We start from the raw sequence: 24765 nt of genomic DNA, 5'->3' as shown, positions 1-24765 counted from the left end.
TAATTATCCACGGGTCCCACGGATTTTGCAAGCTCGGAGTCGACGATCGCTCCGAAGACCGCGTTATTTTCGGCGAGACGTTTAGAGATCCTGACTCATCAGCAAACCATCTTATTCCAAGATTTTACAGCGTTTAGAAACGACAGTGTACGAGCATTTGCTCACATGGGCGGCGCAAAATCTCGGCCGATGCGTGACGTATCAGTTGTCCTTTATTGCACGCGGGTTGGAAAGTTGCCGAACTTTTTTAAAGCATCACACGCTCCAGTTTCTGCAAGCCGAACCACAATGTCAACTGTCAGGGAAGAACTAATGAACAGGTTTGGAACGGTCGTAGGCAGTTGTCATCATACTATTGACATTTTCAAACAGCAACTGTTGAACAAACAAGCTAAACAGAAGCTTGCACTCCAAAATAAAACAATGAGGCGGATATAGAACCCCGATAATCATTTGGAACACCTCATCAGTATTACAAACACCTACAACAAAGGTACGTCGCCGTTTGGCATTCCTCGTCTCAAAGCCTTTAGCAGCTGTAGTCTGCAATCTGACACAGAACTGACTGGGGACGGTGCCGCGTCGACTGCAATATGGGATAGCAACATAGGAAGCTTTCTATTATTCAGACTTTTGATTATTTTCGGGTATTATCGGATGCGCTGTCTTGGAGTATGCCTGGCAATAAAGGTCGGTCAATCATGCCGTGGTCTTAGCGTGGCGGTTGGGGGGATAATGAAAAATCATTTCTACCGATCGGAATCATGGAAGCACACTCACGACGCACAAAATGTAGATGCATGTGCATTGAAATCCTTTGTGAAGATGCGCAGTGAGTATGGTGAGACACGGACGATATTAATCTCCGATCACCAGCTACCAATGAAACCACAAACATCTTCCAAAAGAAGCAGGTCCCTGGGCCTCAGAATACCCGTTTGGTGGGGTTGGCGCCTCGAAAAAGGAAACTAACTGGGGTTGTCCTGATGCGTGATGGGGCCGAGGAGAGGGTTTAAGAAGACAACGGCTGTATTTGCAGGCAGTCGGGTGGCCACTGGTCCCCTGGCGCCTGGCCGACCGGGTCTTCAATCACGCGTATGATGTTGATCCGTGAATATTTCACTCGTTATTGACTTGAGGTGTCTAAAATCATCCGAAAAAACGCATCTTGGACGGTCATGCCCCGTATCCCTTGTCATATCTCTCCTCCTATCGACCTTCACGCGTCACACACGGACCGGCATCCCCCACTCGACCAAAGCCCCGTTACCTGGAGCGTCAACCCAGAATGCTTATCGAAATCAATTGGCTTCTGTCACACAGTCAGCAAGCAAGTTACCGGCGAGCAAGCGAGGAAGAGGGAAGGAGCAGGTGGTGAGTATAGGTAGAGCGCACTCTCACGAATCGCCTTCCTCGCGGCGCGTGCGTGGGCGGCACGCGCCTGCAGCGCCGCCTTGAGCTTCTCCTTCTTGGCCTGCTTCTTGGCTCGGCCAGCCGTCATGTTGGCCACTCGGCTCTGCGTCAGACGGCTAGGCTCGGCGGTCTTTGTGGCCGTCTTGGCCATATTTGCTGTGATCTGATATCCTTGAGGAGGGGATGTGAAGAGTGTGAATGGCTGAGTGGGTTGGTGGATTGAATTCAGTGAGTGAGTTGTCGTTGGGATGTTCGATGCGATGAAAAGCGGACGCGCGAACGCGCTGATAACACCGATAAAGGATTATGTCATGCTTATGTGGGTCACTTTTAAGATTGCGGCAATGGAAAGTGGGTGCGAGTGAGGGGCTGTACCTTAGAGTTTGGGAATGAGGGGTCAGGGGTAGGTTCCTTATGCTGTCGAGACACAATCATCGCTGATCATACATGCATGATCTAGCACTTAACAGTTTGTTATTCTAGTAGAGGAACTGAATCATACTTGCCAGGGCCTTCTAACAGGTAACTGCGAAATTCTGAAATCTCCAGACACATTCAGTGTGTAGCAACGAAGCATTGCCTAGCAAGTTGAACAGAACCTTTGCTAGAGACTCTTGCATCAACATGCGGCACCATAACCCAGGAAACGTGGCGCGAGAAGCCCGAACTCAAATCGCCTCTTCTCGACGTTAGGATACTTTTCAAGGAAAGTGGGTGTTTAGGGAAAATCGCTTTAGGAAAAATCGCTTTCAACGGAGACGTTTAGACGACGTATATTTTAATCATTTTCTTCCCTCAAACCAACGCTGCGTTCGCTATAGGCTCATGCTAATATTGCTACAGATTCCAACCTAAAGTCAATCCAATTGCTAGCTATGGACGGGCGCTGCATGTCGGAGTTAAGCATCATGACCGTCGTGAGAACTGCAATCGGAAATTCTCTTCACATTTGAAGCCTCGGATGCTAAGGCTGTTATTAGGCTTGGTGACCGGGCGTAAGACTTGTGGAAAGATTTTCATGTTTAGCCTAGTTTTCAGGCTCTTCCAAAACTGCATCCAGCTACCCGTTACGTTCATCACAACCTCGAAGGCAATTGCAGACGCGATCCCGACGATCCAATTGACAGAACCCGATGTATGTTCAGCACTGTCACATTGAAGTTAGTTGAATCCTAGAATGAATGCTTGCTGGATCCTACACAAGAAGCACGCTTCTCAAACCATTAGCACAGTCCAAACCGAATCTCATTCACGAGCAAGGGATGCACTTACGCCGTACAGGTTATTTCCCGCATCGTTTTTGACAGAACACTGAATACCCTCTCCGCCGCAAGAGCGGCGCACGGGGAAGCCCTGCTTAAGTGACGAATCTTCCTGTACGTTGAGAAGTGGGATGCACTATTGGGTGGTAAGAACATGTAATTGAAGCAGTCGGAAGAAACACCTACGCAGTATACAAACTAGTCCGAGGTGGACTGGTCAGCAGCCGTTACTCAATGATTTTTTGGATGTAAGCTTACATTGCTGCATTCAAGTGCTGAATCGCTAGTACCGTAGTTACAGTACTTCACATTCTGGCTCTGAACGACAGTAACCACGCTAGAGAGCAGGAAGGCTACGGAATGAATCTTCATATTGACTTGGCGCACGTTTAGGTTGGGAAATAATAAGTAGCAAAGTTGGTGGCTGATAATTCTCACAATCTTTATCGGAATGGGCAAAAGGGTATAAATACTCAATCGTAACTGAGTCTCAAAGAACATCCCCTTCACTAGAGCTTGAATCTGGATCTGATTCATCCGGAAGATCCGGTAGTCAGCCGTTCAATGTGGGCCGCTGCCCAGCGAAATGTACGGATCGGGTAAGAAAACCCCGGGATTCGTAGGGATGCTATGGACCCTCTGCTAGCAGGGCCATGCCAGAAGCCTTGCCCAGAAGTACCTGGCAAGCATTACTGAATTCTCATGGTAAACTCGATTAAATTTGGGTCGGGTTTTGTGTTGATGAAGCGGTGAGCTGGAAGCCGCAGTCTGGAACCTTCGGCCCGCAATCACCAAATGCGGTAATTGACTGGCCGAGTGAACTCCTTTGGACATTACTTCAATTTGAAGAACAAACTTTCAACCTCCGCCGAGACGGAAACTCAAATATCTCGTATTGCATGGTGGCGAGTCCGACGTCATTGTTCTGCCTGTTGACTAACATTGTGTGCCTCGGAGTATTCCAACTTTCAAATCTGACGTGCTGCGTATTTTGATGTGTCTCGAACTTACCTCGGACATAAATCTACCCAAAGTGATTTTTAGTTACGTCCTTGCACTGCGAATATACGCGTGAGAAGAGACCAGGCCTCTTTGAGTCGCACTATGCCAAAGTTGGCCTTGAAGAGGCAGGGGCTTGGATACATAAATACATGTCTTCAATCGTGAACAAACGGCAGCAACAACTTTGAAGCCATATTATTGATGAACGGTAGATTACATGATATGACATTGTAATCACACTGGCCATGTGATGGAGGCCAATGTTCGCCTTTGCCCAGTCACACGAGGTTGATTTCGTTAGATACTCATCCCTCCAGATGTAGCCCCGCAGCTTAACCACAGCGGTGCCAGTGATGCATTGCAAGAACACGTTGATCTTTAATTTCATGGCCTTGCTGATTAAACATTTACTTATATTGCACATGCTCTATTCTTTTTATATACACTGTCTATGCAACTATAACCATGTCAAACTTCAGACTTTGCACAAGCACTCTTGATTGTCTCAAACCGAGGCCATCTTGGGCTTCACCTCATAGACAAAGTCCTCAGCGGGCGTCAAGTGATCCATAATGGACCGCTTGCTGGACTTCTGGGTGTACGGTTGGGGTCCCTCGTAGTCGCCCTTGAAAGATAGACTGCCCGGTCCGTCATAGGCTTTAACAGTACTCAAAACTTTCTTGTCAAAGCCAACAACATCACTACTGATAGTATTGTTGACGTTGGCAGTGGAACCGTTTACACACTGGCCGCCTCCCCATGCAGTCTGCGCCGTAGTATTCCAGATAGCAACCGGATCGACAATCATCTCCGCCGTATAAAATAGACGGCAGTTTGATGCCTCGTACTTGAACTGTTCCGGATAACCGTTGAAGTCGCCGCGTGCGTACGCGTTACGGTAGTTGAAGGATCCGGCCTCTGCGAGAGCAGGCAATAACGGTGGCTCTTCAATACTGGGAAGCACATCGAAGGCAGCCTCGAGGTACTCTGTAAAGTTACTCTGAGAAGCGTTGAGGCCGACCTGCGCAACGAACTGCTGCAGGTTGATGAAGTTGAGCACTTGAGCGCCCTCTACACCACCAATAACCTGCATTGCCGACTCCATGGGGCGGCCGCCAAGGGTGATGGATCGGACACCCTGCTCGCGAACCAGCAGGCCAGTGAAGATTGTGCAGGTCGACGCGCACTGGCCATCTGTAACGACGACAATATTTTCAGCATCGAAAACTTGCTCCTGCGTGCTGAAGTCGAATTCTTCGCTGAGATTGTATCTCAGGAGGTGGGTCACATTCTGTTCTCCAATGAATTGCGGTCCATAAAGGTCAGCCCAAGAATCGTATGCCTCATGATTCTCGTTGTAGACAGAGGTGACTGCGTCTGAAAGAATCTCTGGAGCAACCTTCTCAGCTGTGGTACCGAGAGCATCCAGAGCGGCGTGGGCACGAAGGCGGTTCCCGTCCCAGATGTCGGCTTTGGGAAACAGTTGGTTGTAGAGCTGGTATCCGGCAAAGATGAGGCCACCGGGATTTGCTTGCATGTCGATGATCAACTTTGTCTTGCCAGCGTCCTTAGCCTTTTGCAAGAACTCCGACACCACTGACTCGGCCTCAAGCGTCTCGAAAGTACCGTTGATCTTTGTCTCCGGAATTGTCCACGGAGAAAAGGCGGGGATGGAAAGCACGGCGATGTCTTCGTATTCACTACCGTTCATGAAGTATCCAGAGATCCAGTCATGAGCGTGCTTGACAACGGGTACAGGGTAGCCTCTCAGCTGGGTACTTGTCGGCGTCGCTGATGATGTAGATGACGCTGTAGAGCTCAACGAGGATGACGAGGTAGGGGTCGCTGTGACAGGCAGCTCAAAGTATTCGTGGATCACCCCAGCAGAGCCGATATAGTCGACAGCCTTCACCGAGATCGAGGCAACAAGAGTGTCGTTAAAGGTCGTGCCGTTGGTGAATTTGATCACCTGGACATCGGGGGACTGGCCAGGGAATCTGGGGCTGAATCCATCCCCAGATCCCATTGCGAGCTGCGCGGGGTTGACGAATAATGAGTTGTACTGGGCATCGGGATCTTGGCTGAGCGCGCGCCATGCCTGCGCCTCGAGGAATTCCACGATTGGGACACCATCGATACTTTCGATGTCGTACACATCAGTGTCATTGGCGACATACTGCTCAAAGTCACTCCGAAGGTAGACTCTAGGAAGAGCAGTGGCGTTGTCGGCCACAGACACAACGGATGAAAGGCTGCCGAACTGGAAAACGTCCAGGATAGCGGGTTTGTACACGAAATGACCATCTGAGGCTTGGATGAACTACTTGAATATTAGCACCTCTCACCTGTCCAGCAGAGGCAAGTGATGTGAACATACCAAGTAAGACAGCTCAAGTGCAAAATCCACTTGACTGTCATACTCGTCGTTGGTGAGCTTCGCTCGGATCTGGCCGAATCCAGACAAAACATCTACACCGGGAATGAGATAAAAGTCAGGAGGGGCCGCGAGAGGCTCCAGTGTACTTTGGAATTGAACATAGGGTTCCAAATAGTTGAGGAGGCCCATATCATTTTCCTTGTCGACTGGAATCGACTTGAGACAGTTGTAGGCTATCGACGGAAGCACAAAAGCCCTTGTCGCCTCGGGCTCCGCCGACATGAAAGCCTCAGCCCGTGATTTTGCAATGGCACAAGGCGTATCCTCCGTGGAATGCGGCTGCGGCGCCGTCGTTGTGGCGTGGTGGTCGTTGGCAACTGTGGTACTGACAGCTGCTGCTGCAGCGGTGCCAGAAAGGCCCAGGGCCCAAATGAGTGAACGCATGATGGGTGTCGCAAGCCAGTGTCTGAGCTTCAATATGAGGAATGGTTATCAACAAAAAGGTGAAAGAACTAATACAGTAGTAGCTGTTGAAGTTGTTAATTATTCAGATTGAGAGAGGATTTCCTGCGGCTCTTATACAAACTGTCAATCGGCCGAGAAATGTCCCACTCCACGAATTCGGCGCTCTGCTTGGATTGACTCCATGCCTAGGTATCCACGCTTGGGGAACAAAACCCACACAGAGAGCCTGGCATCCTGCGCGTGGTGGGCATCCGGGGCATCATCGCACAAAGGACTGAATTCGGGTAAGCGTGGTTCGAGTCTGCGCTACTGGCTCTAGTACACAGACGGCGTTGCCGTTGATGTTCATGAAAGGGCCCACCACGACATCATAAGCCCCAGTAGGCAAACAGCATCAGCACTTGAAATACCAATGGGGTCTTTCTCAATCCTTCAAAGGATGGCGCGGAGGCTATGTGGGTAGACACGTTCAGAGCGCAGAGCTTATGCCGGCAAGAACCTGTCCGAAGGCGATGACAGAAGAATGCTCTCCTAGACCCAATGCACGAAACGGACAAGTTGTGGGTTGCGAGGTAGGCATATCTGGAAGTTCGTGTCGGGGAGAACTGTAAAGTAATGCAAAACCAAATTCGCTGGAATGACTTCGCTTAACCTACGCACCTAGCGTATGAAGGTTACTCTTGACACGATATGGGAATGTTTAGAATGCTTATTTCATTGGCAGGGGGAGTAAGACACTGAGGAATGCGGTCCACTGGACTATGGCATTCACGAAAGACCGACGAAACGGTACTAGGCCCCCCGAAAATGAAAAATGCCAGTCTCAACATTGTTGAACGGATGAACAGGTGTAGAAGAAGGCCGGAGTTGGCCGTTGGATTTGCTTGACCCATGAGCGCACCCGCAAAAGCCTTGTATGGCAATCCACTTACCACCGTCCGTCCATAGCTATCACCTCCGTGTTGGTGGAATTGTGAGACTGTGATTTCGAAATTCTAATTGGATCTCGGAAAATCCTTAGGTAGCTCGCGAGTTGTCGTTGCAGTAAAGCGCTTACTTTGAACTGATCGTTGACGTCAGACAGTCCCAATATCGCTACAAAGTCGACGTGACAGCGGGCAAGCTCCTCGGCGGGCTCCATGGATGCTAAAACGCCAGGATTTAGCGTTGGCCCATCCCGCAATCGCTTCATCGAACGACTCGCGCCCCGGATATTCTGAGCTGGCACTGGCCGGCTGCCGATGAGACAAGTCACCAACCATTGGTGGCGGTGGCTTACAGCGCCTCCCGCCAAGAACTACGTTTCGCGTTTCAATTCCCAAATACATTTGTACCTGTGTGCCTGCAGGCCACTGAGCCTTGGATCTGTGGAGAGGCTCGCGGAATGCCCCTAATGCGGTAAAGCTGCAGACTAAGAAGATGCAATTGACGTAAATGGCGCCAGGCAGACGGGAACCACGGATATACTCCGGGCATATGAGACATTAACCGGCTGAACGCTTGATTACCTCATTTTCTAAAATCTTCCCTACGAAGGAGCCAAATCCAATGTGATCAGTTCTTAACAACTGGAACCATCTGCTACCCATGTTTGTATTGATAGGGGGGTGGTTGTGTGTAGGAACAAAATGCAGAGTGCGGTGAAAGGACTGCTGCAAGATGTTGATTTCTAAGAAGAACGCTACTAATCTGCATATGCGCGTGGGCGTTAAATACGTACGCGCACTGCTTACGTACGCGTGGTTTCTAGCCAAGTAGGCGCCCTACCCCACTTCAGTATACCACGTCTAATTTAGAGTATCAACAAACAGTACATGATAAACTTTAAGATCAGACCTAGCTAGGGACCAGCGTGCTGGACAGACACTTCAGGACGCCAAAAGAAACGGAACATACAACACCGGGCATTCGCCGGTCGTCACCGACCCGACTACTACTCCAGCCCTCACTAGCTTATCTATGGGAGAGCGGACGGGATCCCGACTTCTCCAGTGGGTATGGTCGTATGTGGTGAATGCCACGCCTAGGTTTACTTATGATGCGCGTGGGCTGAGGTCTCGTATGCGGTAGCACACAGATGACGGGCTCTTTCAGCTTAGCGGCCTCATCCCAGGATATCAATGGCGCCAGGTGAACCATTCCTGTAATATGAGCTGGCTTATCTTTAAACTCTAAATCCGAATCAGACGAAAATCGGACGTGGCCAAGTCCTAGCTATCGACACCTCGACTTGCCAACTTCGACTCAATGTCAGGAGCTGGGCCAAGCTGTAACATTTTTGGTAAATCTGCTGAAATCGGAATGTGTCTATATTGTTTTGGCTGCCTGCAGTTCAGATATGCTACGCTTTGGCTGATGGATTGTCCAGGACACCTCAACGTCACTGCCGGAAGATTCAAGTAGACGTCCAAAATGTTTGTTTTCTACCATTGACGTTAATGAGTAAATGGGCTTGTCAAGATGACGCCACCGCTAAAAATTCCGCCAGCATATCTCCCCCTTGTTACACATGCCTCGGCTTGTCTTTCGGATTAAAACACCACGCCCCATGTCTGATTGATTCGAAGCTGCCGCCTAAACAAGACGTCTTTTCTTGGTCTCCCCCTCTTCCTGGATCGTCTTAGACACGCCTTTGCGGCAACTGATGCATGCGTCAGGGAAGGTTCGACGAAGGCTGTCCTCCAAGTCTTTGACCTTTACAAATGAAAGCCCATTCTTGCAGCCTATATCAAATGAGACCCAGGTGAATGCCTCCTGTTCGTAGGCAGACTGAGCAGTCAACTTCGGTTTATCGGAGTCGGGTTTGTCGGAGTCGAAGGCGGGGGCCTTGATCTTGGAGTCTTCGGGAGATGCAATGCTTGTGCGGATGGGTGTAATGTCGGGCTCAGTGTCTGGTATGTGGTATCAGTGAGGGTGGCTCGGGATGGGAAATCGGAGAGAAGACTGACCGATCTCGGACTTGATAGCTTTGGGCGCGGAGCAGGCATTGACGGCCGTGTTGCTTGCGGCAATCGGCGCGGAGTCGAGAGCGGGAGCCATGATCTAGGCGTGGTTCTGACGATCTTGGTAGACGTTTGGGAGGGTTGGACAGGCCAGGCAAGATCGTTGGAACCTGAAGTAGGAGGCTCGCAGTAGGATTGGGAGCTTCGGGGAGGATGAAGCGGGGAGGATGAAACTGGACAGAGGAGCGCGTCCGAGGGTGGAAAGGCGCCCGGTTTCGAGTGGCAGATGACGACGAGGGGTTGACTGGAGGAGAAGGAGTTGGGAAGGAAGAGGATTTTGGGGTGGGTGTGCGAGGTTGAGAGGGAGGTACGGTCGCTGGTCACGTTCGAGGACACTGGGAAGGTGCCCCTGGAGAGAAACGCAGCTTCTGCAAAAGAAGTGGAAGATTAGGCAGGCAATTTCTCGGTGTACCTCGAGGGAATGTATCGTAGGAAGGAGCCAGTCCGTCCCAGACAGCTCTTGCTAACGACGTTATTACTTCTGAGAATTCCCATCGCATGGGCGACTTCCGGTGCACTCGTCAAATTGCACCTACCCTCCTCATATGACGGCTTGCCTGTGGGACTTCGCGCCGTTGCGATCGACTGTGGCCTCATCCTTGAGGTCTTTCATTGGAGCCGCCTGCATTGGTTTTTGTCTCACAGCCATTGCCCTGGCCTTGGTCCATGCCCGTTGTCAGTTGGACGAAGGCTTTCCTGGGTCTTTCAGATCTCACTGGATCATAATAGGTGCAGTGACGACAGGGTTTGTCTAAGAGTTGTATAGAAAAAGCCGGTGTGGGAGAGGTTGCAGCTGCTGGGAAAGAGCACCTTGATCTTCAGACCGGCAAAGAAGGTGCTGGCTTGCTGAGAGGAAGTCACCCGCTTGCTTGCCGTAGAGAAGATTTTGTGTTACTAGGTGCCTGAAAGGAAGGCATGGGGAGGGGGGGGCTGTTACCAGTCGCAGGATTCCGCATTTCGCAGACTCCAGTGTCTCTGGAAGTGTACATGTCTTATCAGGTGGAAAATGGGTGATTTTATACCTGCAGAAGGATTCGGTTCTATGTATGTAAATCGCAGGTATCTCCAGCCGAGCGTGGAAGGTTTTTGTTCACATGTTGAATGCAATATGAAATGTGGGGTAAATTTCGGTCTGCGTCCAGTGATGTTCCATCGACAACGAAACTTCCCTCGTGGATGAGTGCATAATGGAGGCTGTTGACCCGGGCTTCGTCCAGGAACTCCATGCCGACTTGGCGCGCAAATACAGAACCCACGCCGCCAAGCTCGAGACGGCATGGCGTTCTTTCGACAAATCGCAGCGAACACGATGCTTGAAAGCTGGAGCAGCAAACGGCGACATCTTGCGACACCCGTTGGACACGAGGCTCGGCAACGTGTACAAATTCATTCCAGAGTGGAATATCCGCGACCTCACCGAACCCGACTCCGACCTCCTCTTGGACCGTCTCAAACATCGCGCCACTCTCTCCCTGGAGGAGCAATACTTCCGAGGATTGGATGGTAGCGACGGCGACCACGACCATATTCTTACGATGATGAGAACCAAACGACTGCGCCACGTCGCTTCCTTCGAGAACTGCTTCACTACGTTCATGGATAGCAGAACTTCCAGATACGGGCGCTCGTTCCGTCTTTTACGCGATATCGATGAATGTTTGTCGGACTTGGAACCGGCATTCCGAGCAGGTGTTTGCGTCCCTCAGTCAGTCGGCGAACTCATCTTGCAGAGACAATTGTACATGCTGCAGTGCCTGAACATCGTGGTCGAAGATGTTCTAGAAATCGACTCTCGAACCCGGAATCAGAGCCAGCGACCAAAGAAAAGCAACGACGACGCAACACTCAGCAACCTCGCCAAATTGTCTGTGCAAGATATACCCACCAAGGTCGCAATAACAGATATCGCCGCAGACGCCCGCGACCGGAGCGCAACACTCCTGGAACGGGTAGAGATGTTGTCAGCAGAGCCCGTTGTTCTCGCTCATGCCACGAACATGGCTTTCTTCAGCCGCACAGGTCTTGTCCCTGACGAAAAGGGCCGCAGTCTTCCTGTCCACACCGGCAAGCACATTAGCGGCGCCGTTTCCGAAGCCGTTCATGGCGAGGTCCAAGCCGCGGCAATCTGGGCCTACATTACCCGCCTTGTCGAAGCCCTCGAAGCGTCGGACCGCGACAAGACGTACCGCGCCCTCATTCTTCAGGAGCTTTCAAACGTGTGTCAGTTGGAGTACGAACGCGCACAGGCTCTGTTCCGGCGTCATGTCGCCACCGGCGCTGGCCCCAAACGATTCAAGCGCATCTCCAATACCTACGACAACGCAGGCAACGCGCGTCTCGCCATGAAGGGCAAGCCCGAAGACCTGACGAGAAGTGACCCCTTGTTCAGCTACCTTCTTCGCCTCTGTCAGCCTAGCACCGCACCCTCCAATGCTACGGACTGGATGAAAAGGCTGGGCGATCTGTACACGACCCATCCAACGTAGCGTGAAAGGCTGGAGGAACGCCAAGCTGACGCGCTCTTCGACCTGGCCGTCATCGTTGGGTTCGTTCAGGATCTATCATCTGCTGTTACCATTCCATCCTGTTCAAGCAAAAAGGGACGAGCGTTCGTCAAAAGATCGCGAGAGTTGGAGGCAGAGCTGACGGCTTTGAAAACCGAAATCGACCTGCGTGACTACGCCGTGCCCATCGACAATCTCTTGGAACCCGGGATGGCCGAGGGAGCTCTCGCAGCCCTTGAGGAGTTCGTGGTGGCTAACGCCGGCACAAAGATCGGTTTTCTCTACCAGGATCTCATCACTGAGTGCTTCGCTGACCTCGAGAGTCGATATGAGCAGATGAAGATCGACAAGGCAAAGAACACACTACCCGCAGCTTGCATTGACTTGGCCGTCGCTGAACCCAAAGAGGCCATGATTAGTCGTCGGAAGGAAAAGCTGAAGACGCGACCGTCCCAAGCATCTACTTACGAGCTGAGCCCCCGACATTCCGTGACCGCAGAGCAACCACGGCTTAGCGCATCATCGGAGACCATTCAGGTCAGCGCGTCAACTGCTGACTTCTTTGCCAACTTGTTCTCAAAGTCCCAAGCACGGAGATCGCAACTTGGGCATCGTTCGAGACCGCCATGGCAGAGCTTGGCTTCTCTGTCTACCCTCGGTACGGGTCCGTCTACACCTTCCGGCCCCCCATGCAGTTCAAAGTCGAAAGGCCTTTGACCATCCATCGCCCGCATCAATCGCAAATTGAGGGATACAGACTGCTCATCCTTGCACGGCGGTTGAATCGGACGTACGGATGGAGTGAGAAAACTTTCAAGCTTCAGTGAGGGAATTAGAGTTGGTGGAGCCCCAGGATTGATACTACGGGGGCGGAGAAGGACACGAACTAAATTGCAAAGGAATACCAGAGTCGAGGCTTCACTCGTTGGCATTGCAAGGTCTTCTGAACTCCGACAATGTGTGAGTTTGAGTTGAGAAGGGAGAGGGTGGGGGGGGGGCGGGTCCAACACAGAAGAGATTGGCTGCTGAAAAAGAGAACCAACAAGATGTGAAGAGAAGAGTAATATGCATTGAGCCTTTGCTGACTTGCTAGTGGGTTGCTTCAAGGGATTTTGAATCTTGACGGAGAGAGTAGCCGTAGCCAAGCTCAGGCAATATAGCCAGTAATGAGTCCAGGGTTTATTATTTCAACTCCCAGTAGCACCACGTTTTCAGATCTTTGGCTAATAAATAAAGCACTGTTCCATTGCCGTGTACCCGTGTCAGCCGCACTCCGTTCATCTCACTATTCGACAAATTTACGGCCGATCACATCTAAAAGCCTCGTCTCCTCCGTCACTGGCGGAGCCTTTTAGACGATGTTGCCCACCTGCTAGGTTTCCTCCTAAACTCTATACTGAGGTACAGGCCCAAGTGTCGCACTCTTCTATGGAAAATCGTCGGGCGTATTCTTTCGAAAGGTGCTCTGCGAAAGGCTGTTGGGACATGCTGCCGTTGCATTCCATGCGGTCCACACTAGGGGCTATCAACACTGCTTTACCGTGCCTTGGGTCGCAGCAATATTCGTCGCAAGACTTAATTAATCATTCACATGTGACTACCTATTTGTCCGTGCCTGAGACTGCTGCTCACTCAAACATCTTCATCCAATTCATTAAATCTTCCCAATTTATGCATTGATGCTCAGTGCCAAAGCCGGTGACACCATTGAGCGTTGTGTTCGCGATTTCAACTGTCAAATCCTATTAAAGGCGTCAACTAGAATTCTCTCATTCGGATCAAGACTGTCGTGTATGACGAAACCTACCGGTTTGCACATGATGGCCTGGCGCAAAAGATCAAAACAGTGTCCCAGGTGGTACATGTCGTGCGCCTCATTGATTTCAGTGGTCTTGTCCCGTTTTCCGTGGCCTGATGATGCCGTGCTCGACTTGTTCTTGCCTTGGTTCATGATATCTGGACGCGTTTCGTAGAGAGCCCGACGAAGCATGTCAAGGCAGTGGATTTGATGAAAAACAGCCAGACAGCTCTCCTTCGGTGCAATCTTCGGGTGTGTAAAGAAGCCGCCTCGTTCAGGGAGGAGGGATGACCAAGCCTTGTCGACCTTTGGCGATGGAGGCATCGCATAATTTAGATCAAGGAGGAAGGTTCGAGGGGCGGGTTTCACTGCCGTGTTGTCAGTTTCAACATATCGACATTCTGCTGTTGCTTTCAGCATTATCTCATTGACCCACGACGCATCTCTCCTCGTAGGGGTTCTTCGCCGTATAACGCACTGCCGCTGTTGAGCCGGGAGGCGCTATTGCTGACTACGGCGACGAAGACAAGGAGCAGGGTGTAAATGATGTGCACCTTTCCACGATCCCAATTTCGCTTGAACCAATGTCGTTCATGGTGTTGACTCTGTGTCTCTTCTCGTGCAATCTTTGAATATTGATAAGAATCAAGCCATGACGCCATTGTGGCGCTTCCAAAACGTCGAAGAACAAGCAGAGGGAAGTAGAAAAGTTTCGGGCAATTGTGATGGACGACAGGAAAACAATCTGCCCGAAAGTTTTGCTGACTTTCACTTGCACCGTGGCAGGTGAGGGGAAGAAGATGCAGTTGGAAACTCAATGCGTAGAGTTGGAGGCGAGGGTTTGTCTAGTGAAGCTTGATCCTCGAAGATGCGAATCCTTCTCATAAACTTCCAGACCATGCAGACCATGTTTGGAATCGTTTTATTATATTTGCACCGAATTCCACGGCAAACACTAGTGAGAAGTGGACACTCACAGATTCGGTGGCTAACACAGCCAAGCTTTCCACGTTCCGTCATTTTCGGGTGGTGAAGCTTCCTGTCGATCATACAGTCGCAAGGATTGGGCTCCGAACGTGGGCTAGGTGAGCATGCCGATCATCCGTACCCATAATGTCAAAACGATGGGCCAGGTTGTTCGCGGGATCATTGATTCCATGTTCATAGAGTTTAGTGGATCGATCAGTTCGTCGCATCATGGTGTGTGATTCCAATGGCCACATGGACGTGATGCATCGCAATTCTAACGCTCGCACCTTTCGGAAGCTTCAGCGGGACCCGGCCGGGCAGATAGGCGGGGCTGAGCCAGTGTCACGACTGCCCCCCCGGATGTGGAACTTCCAATTTGATCGCTCGGCCCGGTAGGTCTTGGTGCCGTCAATTTCCCGCAAACCTCTTGTTTGATGGCAAGCCGGGCATGGCCCATGTCGGCGGTTGCGGTCGCTTATCCGGAACCATGGACGGGAAGACGAAAGGATTGGCAAAAGGCTTCTGCCCATGGTGTCAAGGTCACGGTCATTTGTTTCATGCAACTTTCTCTTGTTCCCCTGGTTCCTCTATCGTATCACAGCAACACCTTGGCCCAGAGCATTCCCATCGCAAACACGGTGGGGTTCTCAACCACGTCACCCATGATTCCAGCCACGAACGAAAACAATTCTCCTCCACCTTCCTCCGCTCTGTGTCTACACATATAGGCGACCACAGTGATGAACCACAACGATAGCTGATAACACGCCACAAACGACAAAAACGTATGGGCAAGGGGCCCAGCTCGAGGTACGGGCAGCATGTTTGCGAGCCCAATAGCACCCCGCTGTCCAATGGAAGATCCGGCCGAGCGTCCGAGTGCCACGCGTGTATGAGGCGTAAGTCCAGAGATCGTGGCCGCGGGTGATCTGAGTGCTGATCGCTCCTGGATCTTAGGCGATGCAAAGCGGATTGGTCCGCCCCGGAAAGTGGTCGTTACGAGAGCATTGGCCGTGGTAGTCTGGCTACGCCTGGGACCCGGTCGGATTGATCCGTCTTCACTATCCGTGGAGAGCTCAATTACCCTGACCCGTCCGTTCGGTCTGTTTGTGCGTGACGACGGGGAGGAGAGTGTTTGGCGGGTTCGCAGACGCGATTGTGTGAGTCGATTCTGCTGGGACGAGGGTCGTTGTGGCATTGCAACGGGAATTATTTGGGACGGTGAAGCTGCCAAGATGATATGAGGATTGGGCGACCGAATGAAGAAAGATGGGCGTTTATGAGCTTCCCGAGGGGTAACATGAATATTGCTGATCCTCCATCATTACGCATCACTAGAAGAGCGGTGAGTTGGACATTTGCCGGAGTATGCCCACATGTCTTGGTGTTCATTGTCTGAGATGAGACAGAGTGTTTGACACGGGCCTAAGCCACGACAATCAGACACCCAAGGATCCAGTTACAATGAACGAAAACTTAGTGACGAAGTTCGCTATGAATGGCATTCAAGTCATGGATTAGGTTGAGTAGGTGTTGAAAGACTAAAGGACAGACGATGTTGTTTCATAGATCGATAGTGGAACCGTTCCATCAGGTAGTTAACCCATTTCCATGGAATCAAAAATTTCGAAGGAACCACTTTGAGTAGATTTGCGATGGAATGGTCGCAAAATTAATCCCTGGCCCTTCTCATTCGTTCGCTTGTGGTTCGATTTCCGTCGCATCTGCATGTACCCGTTGACGGTGCCTTGATGTTTGCCGCCGTGAACGACTCAGTGCGGAGCTGGTCTTCCTCGTAAAGTACCCGAAAGGTGGTCATTTTCAACGGGTTAAATGAAAAGCAACACTACTATGCGGTCCTTCGGCGCATACTGACCCAGACTGCCACCATCATCGGTTCCGAGATGTCAAGAGCACGAATTACTCTTCACTGAATAATCAACGAGTACCGTACGAATCAGATATCCAGCGAGTGATGCTTTCGAGGCAGTTCGAGAATTCAGATGGAACGCTTGATACAGTATTGTGCAGGGAAGTGTGAGGTCGGCTATTGTGAGGCTTCCCAGCAGTTAAAGCACACTTTGCGTACTTGAAGAAAAGAAACGCTAGATCTTGTGTGTGATGTAACCAATGCTAGGAAGTCAATGAAGATGACTTTCAACCATCCTAGCTCTACGCAAGCTGAGCCAACACCTTCGAAATGAACTTGTCCTGATAGAATAGCCCCCATTCCTCAGTCAGCAAGTACCAAATACATGAATCACAGTTGACCCCTAGCCGGTTGACGGTTCTGTCGCCACGCAAAGCCCAGTTTTCGGTTTTCCACCCGACATCTCTACAGTATTCGAATTCGTAAGCCTCTCACGGTAGAAACCAGCTCGAACTGTTTTTCTGATGTATCGCAAAACTTGACGAACATGCGCACCCTATGCGAGTACGGCTGCCAAAGTGCATGGAACCGAGTTCCCAGAGATTGCTCCATGGCCTGAAGTCTCTTCGCGCTGCTTGGAATGTGGTGATTCAATGCGTTACTGGTCCGGTTGCGGCGCTGTAATTTCGGGCCTCTGCAGTCCTCGTCAAGGATAATCTCTTTGAGCGCGAGAATTGCCGCCATTGGATTGCGGTATCTGGTGTCGCGTACACCAGCAAGAGCATAGACGAAGGCCTGAGGTTGCATCCTCAGGTGGATGTTATGGAATGCAGGCCGTAGATAGGCTAATTGCGCAACGAAAGGGGCAACTCCTGGTCCTGTTCGATGGTTGATAACCACGTGGCAAGAGTCAAAGGTATCAACACCTGGGAGCACTACGGCGAGAGCGATTGGTTTGCCACGGTGAAAGACTTCGAAGTCTGGTATAAAGACTTTCAGCACAGTCTTTCTTAAAAGCTGATTGATTTGGGATACGTCTCGAATCATCTTGAAGCGTAGCGATGCGAGACGCCTTTGACGGAGGTTGAGGTTGAGCTTTGGGCCTGTGTCGTTCGGGGAATCATAAGTCGCATTCCACGTCAATGGCTGAGCAGAGATCTCGGCATCATCTACCATGGTCTGGGCAATGAGAAGGACGACCTCGAGAGGGAGACACTTTGGCGACGTTTTCCCCGGAGTATTATTTAGGTGCAAGCCTTCTCGATGAAACAAACGGGCTGATCTTCGGCAAGCCATGGTTGAGAGGTCTGTTGTGGTCGATACTGACAGAATGCTGTGTTGTACGTCTCTCAGAGAAGATTCTCTTCAACTGTACAAAAGTGGATTAAGTATGCCAAATCCATTTTCCGCTCATGGACTCTTGATCCACGCAGGCCATCTTAGAAGATTCTGGGAACATGTGGTGTTGCAAAGAAGGTCAGCATGCACTCCGATTGACGGCGGTTGTAGGCGACTAAAAGGGAGGTTTCAAAGGCTAAGTACACCAAAGACGGTGCGGACAGCCCGTCTTCATCTACACCGCGCTGGCTCTGTCACTGTCAAAGCCACAAAACATCAGAGCCTTTCCATCCGATTCGCAACGGTTGGTCGCGAAGCATCTTGCTCTGACGTAGTCGACAAAGAATGTGTCTAGGCGGCCGGTATGTATCATATCTCTGGGTCCTTTGAGATCATTACTCGGTTGCCAAGTCCGGTCTTCCAGACCGAGTACACTTATCAGCTGGCCGGCCACTTGCCGAGGTTCGACCGGGAAGTCGGGGCCTGGTCCGGGAGATAAACGCCAACGACATCTTAAGGAACTATCCTACCTTCGAGTTAGTCTAGAGAATCATCCTCGTAATTTCTTAATAACTACTTGACCAGCGTTGCATCGCTTCTGCAGGCCTATGCATGCTACATCGTACGGGAGGCCAACGCGGCAAGGTCGCTCTTGGCTATGCAGGGGGTCCGGAATGCGAAATGCGGAGTGCGAGATGCGAAATGCGAAGTGCGAGGGTGAAGATGTCCAGTAGCAGGCACACACCCATATCAAGCACCATGCAGATTCACATCCATCAAGCTCAAATGTACTCATCTAGTACAAATACCCTCTCATGCTAGGTAACTAAGTCTTTCGTAAACCATATTCTGAAGACTCCCTTACAACACTCGCTCGCAGTCTTTAGTCTTGAATTATAAACCAGAACTTTGCTCGTTTCCACCCCTTCTACGCATCGTTATGGCTCACACAACCATTCCCACATGCAGTCATCGGCCTAGCACTAGCACGCTGCGAAGGTGGCAAATCGACCGTTTCGCTGGAGCCTTCCAGCTGTTCGCCGGCGCTTTGATTGGGTTATCTGCGCCTTTACAGACCTTTGCTTTTGACAACCTTGGTGCCAACCAAGAGTTTGGCAGCAGTACCCTGCAACTGCTCGAATCTCGAGCGTCTTCGATTCGCGAGATGAACATGACTAGCAGCATCGCCTCGCGTGAGGGCCAACCGGTCGTCGCCATCAACCCCACAAATCCGGACAATATTGTCTTCGTCTCCACACGCTTCCATCCTCTGCCCGAACTTGAGCCCGTGGGGGGCTGCTTCCTGACCTACACGCTTGACCGCGGAATTACCTGGAATAACGTCACGGCGAATTATCCTTTGGGGACCGCTCCAAAGTGCGGCGAACCACAGGTCTTTGCCGACGCCAATGGAACGTTCTACCTCCTGAACAACCAAGTTTTCTCCGGCTTAGAAGACAACATGGCGGCCCATCCCCAACTGTCAAAGTCCGTCGATGGAGGCAAGACGTGGAGCGTCCCATCTGTGACGCCGCTTCATATGCAAGTTGCGACAAAGCTGCGGGTTGATGTGGCTACAGGAAAGGTGTACGCAAACGGCGCCTCGTCTTGGGAGTATCCAGCAGCTGTGTCTGTCAGCTCTGACGGCGGCGAGACTTGGGCCGCCTTCAACCAAATCCCCGGTCCCGTCGACGTTTGCCTAGACTATCAAATTTCTGACCTGCCTCCCATCTGTGGATTTCCCGGCAGATCGATTGCAGTACAAGATGGCATTCTGGTTTCGGCTGCGGAGGGCTCAAATGGCTACCCAGAGTTGTACGTGAGCCGTGATGAGGGCGTGACATCCACCACGTTTTCCTTGACGGATAGCCGAGGAAACCTTGTGGCGAACGGTACGGGCCCGATGCTGGCTGTCTCTGGCATTGGTCTCCCCAGTGATCCGACGCCATGGGTGTCGGCTGACCCTACCGCAACTGGCCGTTTCGCGCTCATGGTCCCCCGCGACCTCACGCTAGAGATTTATATCACGGATAACGCGGGTCAAAACTTCACTGGTCCGGCTGTCATTCAAACTCCTGACGCGCAGCGTCCTGCCTTCGACTTCGGCCCAAATGGCCTACTTGGCGTGATGTGGCGCACTAACTCGTCGGGTGTCCTCGACGTTTACTCGACGGTATCCTTTGACGGCGGACGCAACTTTGTCGCACCAATCAGGGTTACGGCGCAGCCACAACCTGTTGGTCAAAATGGACAGCCAGGCGATCGAGCTTCTTTTGTCTCGCTCACCGATGCGTATGCTTACGTTGCCTAGTCTGACGGCCGCGATGGCCTACTGGACGCTGTTCTTGCTGAGGTACCCCTAGATCTCTTTCAAGCCATGGCTTAGGTCTGGTTACTTAGATATCTCAAAGTATCAGAAGTTACATTATGGCGGCGTAACATCTGCGCAAATGTGAAGAGGGGTGCGTGAATTGGATGGAAAAAATCAGTCTCCTCACACTGGCCGGTATTATCAACTATTATAGGATTGGTTGCTAGAAAGAGTCAACTGAAAGCTAAAGCTTGATACTTGCTCTTAGAGCTGTCGAACTCTGATATGAAGACATCCCATGGCTCTACCGCCTACGCCTTTGGAGTCCTTGAACCAATCAGTACTCATAGTACTATTTATTCGAGATTCCACGTGTATCAGTTTCTTTGCCATGTGCTCAGGAGTCGCTATTGTGATATACAGAATATTTGTCACACGATGACTTGTGGTAACCCCGCTTTCCTCTTCCCCTATTCAGCTAGCCAATCAGCCAAGGCAGCCAGCAAGCGGCATCGTTCTCCCCGACCATCCTCCCATTTGTCCCCATCCACAATATCTAACATGGTCTTCATTGGTGGGTCGTTGTCGCTACCAGGTGCATAACTGGTGATCTGTAAAGTGACCATGCCGTCAAAGGAGGACTGCTTTTCAATCGGCACACCCCCTGTTGTGTTCGTGTTCAACATCTGGGCAACACCACCTCCATCCTTCTTCCATTGAGGCCAATTCGTGATATTTGATTCAGCGCCGCGCAGTGTTGGAGCTCCGTGGATAATAAAGTCGCCCCATGCGACCTGCAAGCCCCGTCGAAGGGGCGCCGTGATAGATGTGTTAGGTGTGTTTACATCCGCGAGAAGCACATCAGTGGTACTTCCGGAGCCCACGTCTAGACCATGATATGCAGGTGGTACGCTAAACTGGTATCGCCATGCCTGACCTCCAGGCTTAGATGCGTATGCGTCTGCAAGCCAGTGCGATGGGCACATGAACGTGGCTTCCGCGTAAAAGTTGTTGGCTACTTGCTGCCAACCCGTAGCATAGTTGGATACGGTTGTGGCGAAAGGCGAATCAAGGCCATTGGTTTGAAAGCCCGGGTCAGTGTTGTTCGCGTCCTTCGAATTCACTGCCAGGAATTCTTCGTGTTTCTGAGTGTATGTCGCAAGAATATCTGTAATGTTGCTTGTCGCCAGCTTGGGATAGGTCGTCTGCAAGAACGATACAAAGCCTGCCTGGGATGTAATGTTCTGCGGGGTGAAATACGGACCCTCGTCCGCAACATTGCTGGTGAGCAGATTTACGCCGTGGGCCTTGGCCTTCGCGAGTTGATTCGGAGGAATGTCCTTAACGAGTTTCCCATCAATCACTGGCCCCCATGCCCACAGCCCGTAGCGACCCTGTGTACTCACCCAGTCACTCGCATTTTGAAGAGCGACTGAGTCGACGTTTTGCAGGCAGGAAAAGATAGAAGTGGAGTCTTTCGTGGTTGTGCACCCAACACGCTCAGCCAGACTTTGGTATTGCTTTGTGGGCCGAGCGCCATCGAATTGACTGCAATGCTTGCTTCAGACAGGTTGCCCCATGCCTCGAAAGTTGAAAAGTAGAAGTATACTTACGGCTGAGTCGCCATGTATGGACTGCTTGCAATCACACCTCTGAAGAGACCATCTGCCTCATGCGTCGTAGCCAGATTTAGGATCGCTCCAGCTCCGGCGGATTGTCCAGCTACAGTCACTTTTCTTGAGTCCCCGCCGAACTTACAGATGTTTTTCTTCACCCAACGAAGCGCATACACCATGTCATGCAAGCCGGCATTAGGAGTGCCGTTGGCCGCAACTTCATCCGATGATAGAAAGCCAAATGCTCCCAGTCGATATTGGATCACGACAGCGATGTAGGTGTTGTTGTTGGTCGCAATCTGAGTAGAGAAATCAAACGAAGCCGCCGAGTCAAGGCTGTAACCGCCGCCGTGGATCCAAACGATGACAGGCAGGTTCTTTGCATCTGCAGGGGCAAAGACGTTCAGGAAGAGACAGTCCTCGTCACCTGTGAAATTGAACGATTTCAAAGAGGCTTCCTCGGATGCGGTCTTGGGATACTGCAGAGAACGGCGTGCCCATGGGCAACGGGGCGGATCGGACGTAGCAGGCGTGATCTCACTATTGTTGCCGGACTTGTTGCTGCTTTCTGGTGCCTGAGGTAGTTGCCATCGAAGGGCACCTGTTGGAGCAGCCGCGTATCGAATGCTACATTACGTCAGATTCTGTCTAGATATCAAATATTGCCATGTGGTTTCTGGAGCACTTACCCTCGGAAGATGTTGAGATTCAAGGTCGAGTTATGCGTGCCCTGGTATCGGGCGTAGGAAAGATCAACCGTGGGTCGGCTCAAATCTTCTGCTGCGGCCACAAACGGCAGAAGCGCGATCAGCCCCGTAAAGAGCCTCATGATTTCTTGAATATCCAGAAAATTCAATTGCAAGAGGTCGGGTTGAAACTTGTCTGGACGTGAGGCGTCTCGTATGCCTAAGCGTAAGTCAAGAAACAAACGGAACAAGCAGAGAAGACACCAGCGACGCTCATGGATTACTACGGACCAATAAGTAAGGGACTTGAAATTGAAGAAAGTAGTGGAACTCACAACAGTTATGTCCTCCTTTTGGGACTCGAATGGGGTAGATCATGATTGACGCGTAAATTGACCGAATTAAGTTTAATTACCACCTCGTCCTTACCCCACTAACACAAAGTGCATTTCTCACGACTCGCGCGATGAACGTTAGACTTTCCGCGGCATATGTCAAGCGGGATTACGTTTGGTCCATAATCCCGACAGTCGTTACATCGCCAATTGGTCGGTGACAAACACCGCAACGCTAACACCGAAAGTCAAAATCGTCTGGGAACACATCTTTCGGTCGGCTCGGGTGAAGTCTCGGACTTATGTAACAGCGGTCCGCTGCTGAAAGCTGTAGTAAGTCGATACTCTCCCATTGGAACAAGACGAGCGACTGTCATCGCGGCAAGACTAGATTGAGGAGGCCGAAGAAATGATGATAACCCTTGTGGACGTCTCGGTCGGACATTCACGGGCGAATTAAACACAAAGATTTAATGAAACATTCCAGAAGCAACAAAAATCAAATAAAAACACGGCAACTGGGAGGGAATGAAAGACATTGGGCTTGGGGATGAGTGTTTGATTGAATTAGTGTGGTTCATCATGTGCAAGGACAGCCCGTGGCTGATCCCTCAGGGCTGGCGCATGTATAATCCCCAATCGCTCGATCGGAAAGCGACACGAAGATGTAAACATCGATTTTTGGTAGAGTAATGTATCAATCGCTCCGCGATTATCTTCTACTGCGAAGGCCGTAGTTGGTCGGGTGAAAGGCGGCTGGGAAACATCTGACTGAGATAAAACCCAACGTGTCGGCAAGTGGATCAGGGCGATATACAGACTGCCAAACGAATTACACCCTCAATCCAGAATATGAGCATTGTCGCGATACTGATAAATTCCGTGCGAGAGTGAACATGGTGTTTCGGGGTCTACAAACTCTTCGTCATGATACTGCAAGCCGCGTCCATATGCTAGGTTCAGAAATGCAGATGCAATCAGAGTCGGTCTTTACAATTTGATGTCCAGTTCAAATATTATCAGGACCCAAAGCAATGATTGATGATTGCATGTGCTCTAGACATTGACGATGCTGACTTTCTCAGCCGAATTTCACACGGTTACAACCATGCTTTTTACCACTGAAAACTGGCCAACGGGCCGACAGAGAAAGCTGTTTTTAATAGGATGTCAAGGCCACCTCCACTACTCAGTATCTACAGGCACGCGTCGCAGGAATTTTGCAAGTGTCGTGGTAGCACATAAGCCTGATAACACCACTAAATGTGCTGCAAAGAACGAGAACAAAATAATATCCGCTCAATAGTACCGTGGTCTCTGACTGCCACAATTTGACTTCCTTGAAGCCGTTGAGGCTGACGGAGAATTGAAAACGAAATGTAATTGCGAAATTCGCAACAGGGTCCGGTTGTTGATCATGTCGCCTGGCGTGAATTATCTGAGTATCCACGAGATTAGGAAGATCATAATTGATTGCTTCGTGGCGGAGAAAGACAGCTTGCTTGGGTCGGAGTTAAGTAGGTATTGACAATCATTCAAGATTTAAGACATGGTTACCAAGATGGTAATTGTGGCGAGTGTCAACGCAGTCCGTGTGTCTGCCCAGGAAACAATCGCATCCACTCCATCGGAAAAGCCTAAATTTAAGCTTGGTGAGCAATCTGTAGTGGCTTACATGATGCTTTTCAATCATTTTGTAGACGAACACTTCAGACGAAGTCGACTGGGACGGACTACTCCTATCCTTTCGCTGTGTTCCGGGTGTAAAAGGATCACTGTGGGGCGCCGAAACACAACGCTGCTCAACGTTGACGTTC

The 24765-nt window shown here is 50.9% G+C and overlaps 5 protein-coding genes across 5 annotated transcripts; 2 read left to right on the top strand and 3 right to left on the bottom strand.

The window, feature by feature from the left end:
- Nucleotides 1-4182: 4182 nt before the first annotated feature.
- COL26b_012524 (uncharacterized protein) lies at nt 4183-6498 on the bottom strand (the record flags this gene model as incomplete). The annotated part of the gene is made up of 2 exons (XM_053185167.1): nt 4183-5997; nt 6055-6498. 2 exons carry the CDS (start codon nt 6496-6498, stop codon nt 4183-4185), a joined length of 2259 nt encoding a protein of 752 aa, XP_053030899.1.
- A 2595-nt stretch (nt 6499-9093) lies between these two features.
- On the bottom strand, nt 9094-9558 carry COL26b_012523 (uncharacterized protein; the record flags this gene model as incomplete). The annotated part of the gene is made up of 2 exons (XM_053185166.1): nt 9094-9410; nt 9468-9558. The coding sequence occupies 2 exons, from the start codon at nt 9556-9558 to the stop codon at nt 9094-9096; spliced, it is 408 nt and encodes a 135-aa protein (XP_053030898.1).
- A 1150-nt stretch (nt 9559-10708) lies between these two features.
- On the top strand, nt 10709-12007 carry COL26b_012522 (uncharacterized protein; the record flags this gene model as incomplete). Its single annotated transcript, XM_053185165.1, has 1 exon — nt 10709-12007. One exon carries the CDS (start codon nt 10709-10711, stop codon nt 12005-12007), a length of 1299 nt encoding a protein of 432 aa, XP_053030897.1.
- Nucleotides 12008-18940: 6933 nt separating this feature from the next.
- COL26b_012521 (uncharacterized protein) lies at nt 18941-20311 on the top strand (the record flags this gene model as incomplete). The annotated part of the gene is made up of 1 exon (XM_053185164.1): nt 18941-20311. The coding sequence occupies one exon, from the start codon at nt 18941-18943 to the stop codon at nt 20309-20311; it is 1371 nt and encodes a 456-aa protein (XP_053030896.1).
- Nucleotides 20312-21920: 1609 nt separating this feature from the next.
- COL26b_012520 (uncharacterized protein) lies at nt 21921-22756 on the bottom strand (the record flags this gene model as incomplete). The annotated part of the gene is made up of 3 exons (XM_053185163.1): nt 21921-22015; nt 22070-22554; nt 22617-22756. The coding sequence occupies 3 exons, from the start codon at nt 22754-22756 to the stop codon at nt 21921-21923; spliced, it is 720 nt and encodes a 239-aa protein (XP_053030895.1).
- Nucleotides 22757-24765: the final 2009 nt, after the last annotated feature.

The sequence above is a fragment of the Colletotrichum chrysophilum genome, assembly GCF_026319265.1.
Source record: "Colletotrichum chrysophilum strain AFK26 chromosome Unknown scaffold_179, whole genome shotgun sequence".
NCBI lineage: Eukaryota > Fungi > Ascomycota > Sordariomycetes > Glomerellales > Glomerellaceae > Colletotrichum > Colletotrichum chrysophilum.
The sequence above is the reverse complement of the archived record's forward strand: the minus strand, read 5'-3'. Positions and strand labels throughout refer to the sequence as shown.